We start from the raw sequence: 4,966 nt of genomic DNA, 5'->3' as shown, positions 1-4,966 counted from the left end.
TTTTTTTTTTTTTTTTTTTTTTTTTTTTTTTTTTTTTTTTTTTCTTTAGTATGCATATATGATATTAAAATTTTGAGTATCTTCTTTTGTAAATTTTTCGCTATAATTATGCTTTCTTTTTACGCATAATCAAAATGTACGACTGGCATTCTGCACGAAAATAGAATGATTATATGTATACATATATAGATTGTATGATTCAATAGTTTTAGTTTTTTACGAGTTGTTAGAATATTTTATGTAACAATTAATATTGATTTATGTATCCCATTGGTTTAGTACCAGTGCATGTAATGACCTGATTATTAATCTTTTTTAGCAACTTAGTTTAATATATTCTATATTATGAATTTATTTATAACTAATATGTGCATTATTTACAATATTTATTAAAAGCAATTACAAGCATTTGAATAAAGAATTGTATTTCATTGTATATTATTTAAAGCGCATAAATTATAATTATATTAGTAAAAAAGAAAATTAAATTTTTGTTTTTGTAAAATAATCAGTAATTCAATATAAATATTTTTTTTTAATAGATTTTTCTTCTTAAAATAAGAATGAAGAAAGAATATATTTTGTTTCATAAATTCATAATTCGCTAAGTTATTAAAAAATAATTTAATTTCCTTGTATAAAAAAATGTATTAATAAACATAATATATAAGTATATAAAAATATATTTACTAATGGTTTAAAAAATATTAAATTAGATTTAGGCATTATTATAATTAAAAAAACGAAATAATGGTTATTAGAATGTTTATTGTTTGAAAAAAAATCATTAACAGTAAGAAGAAAATTCCTACTGAAACAATAAATTGAATATTATTATAAAAAAGATTATTTAAAAAGATACATAAGCTTTTGTACTTATATTGTATATTGTGCTTTATATATTTCATTATTTTAATATTCTCATTTCTATATTGCATAAGTAATTCATTTCATAACTTTGTATTAATATATTTATCAATAAGGAATATAAAACATAAAATGCTCTAATCTATAAAATGTTAATAATGAATAATTATATTTAATTCTTTCTTTTCCAATTATAATTCATATATATATAAAAAAAATTTTTATTATATTACAGAAGTAAACAAATTAATATGTAATAATATTGTATTATATATATATATACAATGTTTGTATACATATATAATACAAATATATGTATATATAATTATCTAATATTAATTTATACATAAATGTGTGTGTGTATATAAATTAGCATTAAATAATTTTATTAAAAATTAATTTAATTTTAAATTTAAAAATTTTTCTCTATAACATAATTATGTAAGTAAATGGTGATTAATGATTTTACTCAGATTTGTTATATAAAGTAACAAAAGCATTATTTTAAATATAATTTATCTTTTATAATTGTTTATCTAAATTTTTTTAAATAATTCATTAAAAGATATTCACATGATAACATTAAATATAACATATTTATGATTGGTAACATTTATAAGTTGTATGTAGTATATGAATTTTTAATGTTAGTTATTAAAACAGAATTAACGCAAAGTTATAATTGGCACTAATTGTTACTTGATTCTTGTATTACATTTTACAAATATAATACATTCAACAAAATTTTTTTGTACTTATTCAAATAACTTTATGAATTTTTCTTTTTTTTTTTAACATTTAACATTATAAACTTGGTGTCAACAATAGTTTTAGTAACATCAGTAATGTTTTATGTACTATGGATATTTAAAAAGAAATTATTATATGAATTTTAAATATTGCAAAAGCTTCTGAAATTATAATATTATAATTCTATTATTCTATATTGTGCAAAATTTAAGAGCACCTTTATGATATTCATATGGTGCAAAATTGTTCGACTCAAAATATTTGAATTATAAAATTATAAGTATTAAATTCAATAGTTCTTTTAAAAATATATTAGAAAACTTCTTGAAGTAAATTTTCACATACATAAAAAATAAATTATTTGTAATTTGATTATTTATTACATGAATGCAAATATTAAATTCATTTTTAATTTAAATTTCCTAACAATATTAATGGCAGCTGTACAGAGAGGTGTCGCATGTATATGTATAGTATAAATAATTATAATGTCAAAATCAGGTTATTGAATTTTTACAAAAACATCACTGAATATTTCTAAAATATAATTTGAGAAAATTGCATATTACAAGTATTAATTTTTAAATACAATTCAAAATAAAAATTATTATGTATAAAATCTTAGCAAAAAATTTTTTTAAAAATTAAGGTGATTAATTAATAAATAAATAGTTCCAGTCTCTTCATGCCTTTGATTTATACATAATTATCTATTAAGTATATATCTATTAAATTTCGATCATATGATACAACAAAGAACACACGCGACATTGTAAACTGCCGTCCAAAATTTAAAAGACGACATGTTGCAAGAAAGGCATTTTTTCAGTATTATTAAATCACCACAGGAATTCTAGAGTACAATATCAAATTTGTACCTCATCTTGACGGTTTTGTTTCTCAGATTCCATAATTTGGGCGATACAGTTACTGTCATAATAAACTTCCTTTGCGCATAAATTCTCTAAATGGTATAACTCCTACGACATTTTAGATCTCTTCGTCTTAAAAAATTGGCCGAATGTTACAAGGAAGTATCAGATGATGTACTTTCAGAAGATGTACTTTCATGACTGACTTGATTCAAAGAGTGTTGAAGTGCATCGGGTGTTAGCCATTCCTTTGGTAGACAACGCTGAAGGAATGGTACGCAAGAACTAAAATATGCAAGACGATTTACCCAACCTGGTATTTCTTGGCCACATAAAATCTGTAATTTAAAATGAAAATATGATATTAGCATTCTATCAATTATAAAATAATTATATATTTTTATATACATACAAGTGTAAGTTGACTACTAAAATGATTACAATTTTTATTCATTAAATGATAACGATCACCCCTAAAATCTTTTCCTAATTCAGTAACAATTCTTGTTACATCTTCTTCTGTGAAATCTGTATATCCAATATGTACCGATTGTCTGTAATGAAAAATAAATTTATTCTTCTTTTAAAATAAATTGAATATATTCTTGCTGAAATAATATCCTTACCTATATCTAAACTGCTCTCCTAATTCTTCAGCAACTCTTGGTGTAATTTCAAAAATTCCAGAAATTGGTTTAGAATGACCTCCGTATGCATATTCTAATTAAATTAATTCATATGATTCAATTTTAGAACATAAAAAATTCAATATAAAATTTAAAAAATTTATAATTTAAAAAATATTTTACAAATATACCTGTTCCATAAATTTCAACACCTGAATGAAACACACCTAATCCAATTGGTGTAGTATATTCATTTATCCAATACTAAAATAAGAAATTTATTTCAAGATATATATGATAATTTAAAAAATCAAATACTTTACCATATCATAAACATTGAGAATTATTGGCTCTCTAGCCATTTTTGGTATTAATTCTTCGTTGTCTTGTGGATAACCCAGACAACTGGGAAAGGACAGATTGCAGCTAAGACCTGATGAAAACATCATAGATATCTGTACTTCAAGAGATGAACAGCAGCACTACTTATGTTCCAATTATGCACCTAATAAGCAAATATATTTGCTATATACTGGATCTACTCTAAGCAAATAGCCACTGAATTACTATAAAATTAAAAAATAATTATAATTATTTATATATATATAAATTAAAAATAATTATAATATGAAATATCTTATATTTTATGATTATTTATAATTCTCAAATAATTATTTAATTATATCTACATTTCATTTTAATAACATAAAAATATAAAAAATATGTATTTATAAATTATTTAGTAATAAGATATGATTTCATGCGTATAAGTAATATTATTAATTCTAAATAAAATTATATAAGAATATGCAAAATGCATAGCAATAAATACATTTTTCTAATTGCAATTCATTATAAAAACAAAATATTAAAATTAACATTATATTATTTTTTACAAATACTAATAACAATGCTAATCTTAAAATATAAACAAATGATATTATGAATTAGATGATTCATAATTTCAAGCTACTTTGTTACTACTAATAAAAAATAAATATATTAAAAAAATTTATTAACAATATAAATGACAATGGATAAAAAATTAAAAATGATTATATTTTATAAAAAAAGAATAAAACTATAATATTATATGAATCTTTAGGTTAGAAGTTTTGTTAAGTGATAGCTTATAGTGAATTGTGTTACCTAAAAATATCAAAATTTTAATACAACTACATTTCTTTATAATTTGTCATAAAATAACAGAGTAGAAAAAATAATCTCCACGTCTTCTTGAAAGAATTATTAATATTAAATAATATATGAATACATTATATGATTTTAAGTGAATATGTCCACAATAAATTATCGATTTTTTTAATTTTGATAATAAAATTATTCTTATAAAAATTTAATAACATTAACTTAATAGTTGAAATTCGTAACGGTTACTTGCAAATAGCATACATTATGTCAGTAAGAAGTCTCTCTTCACTAAAAGTGTGCTAAATGATGGACAAAAATTCTTTTTAAAAGATCTAATTGTATGTTTTAAATATTTATTATTTATTTTATGTCACAAACTTAATTAATTGCACATAATAATCACTAATATTAAATATTTTTCAAAAGAATTTACACAAATTGTTTATAATTAGAAACGAATAAAATTTGTCTAGGGATATCATATAATTTTCTCTAGATGAATATCAAATATTAAATAATCATTAAAAGATTTATTTTATATCAAAAATTATAAAACATTAGCAAAATATTAAATATCTTATAATTTTTTTATATTATATTTATTATTTATTATTTTTCAGTTTAATTTTCTAGTAATAGTAAATATAGTAACAAAGAAATATATTGTAATATGGAAAATAAAATAATTAAAAAATTAAAAAT

General features: G+C 19.9%; 1 protein-coding gene across 4 annotated transcripts; it reads right to left on the bottom strand.

The window, feature by feature from the left end:
• Window positions 1-1,546: 1,546 nt before the first annotated feature.
• On the bottom strand, window positions 1,547-4,772 carry LOC102677058 (deubiquitinase DESI2). Of its 4 annotated transcripts, none has more exons than XM_006615186.1 (6): window positions 4,526-4,772; window positions 3,439-3,620; window positions 3,307-3,379; window positions 3,116-3,209; window positions 2,902-3,043; window positions 1,547-2,827 (listed from the first exon to the last, which is right to left on the bottom strand). In XM_006615186.1, exons 2-6 carry the CDS (start codon window positions 3,562-3,564, stop codon window positions 2,642-2,644), a joined length of 621 nt encoding a protein of 206 aa, XP_006615249.1. In that variant the 5' UTR covers window positions 3,565-3,620; window positions 4,526-4,772; the 3' UTR covers window positions 1,547-2,641. The 4 variants fall into 4 exon arrangements, with proteins under 4 accessions (XP_006615249.1, XP_006615252.1, XP_006615250.1 ...); XM_006615189.2 differs by having other exon boundaries at window positions 3,439-3,548; window positions 4,526-4,675; XM_006615187.2 differs by having other exon boundaries at window positions 3,439-3,681; window positions 4,526-4,670.
• Window positions 4,773-4,966: the final 194 nt, after the last annotated feature.

The sequence above is a fragment of the Apis dorsata genome, unplaced genomic scaffold (assembly GCF_000469605.1).
Source record: "Apis dorsata unplaced genomic scaffold, Apis dorsata 1.3 scaffold_217, whole genome shotgun sequence".
Lineage (NCBI taxonomy): Eukaryota > Metazoa > Arthropoda > Insecta > Hymenoptera > Apidae > Apis > Apis dorsata.
This window is presented reverse-complemented; position numbering and strand designations above follow the sequence as displayed.

Bases quoted from the DNA above. Each gene is read 5' to 3' on its own strand.
- LOC102677058 (XM_006615186.1), bottom strand. From the start codon at position 3,564: ATGATGTTTTCATCAGGTCTTAGCTGCAATCTGTCCTTTCCCAGTTGT. The intron at 3,210-3,306 runs GTATATTTGTAA...TAATTTAATTAG, and splicing joins TGTTGAAATTTATGGAACAG to AATATGCATACGGAGGTCAT. The intron at 3,044-3,115 runs GTAAGGATATTA...TTTTCATTACAG, and splicing joins GGAGAGCAGTTTAGATATAG to ACAATCGGTACATATTGGAT.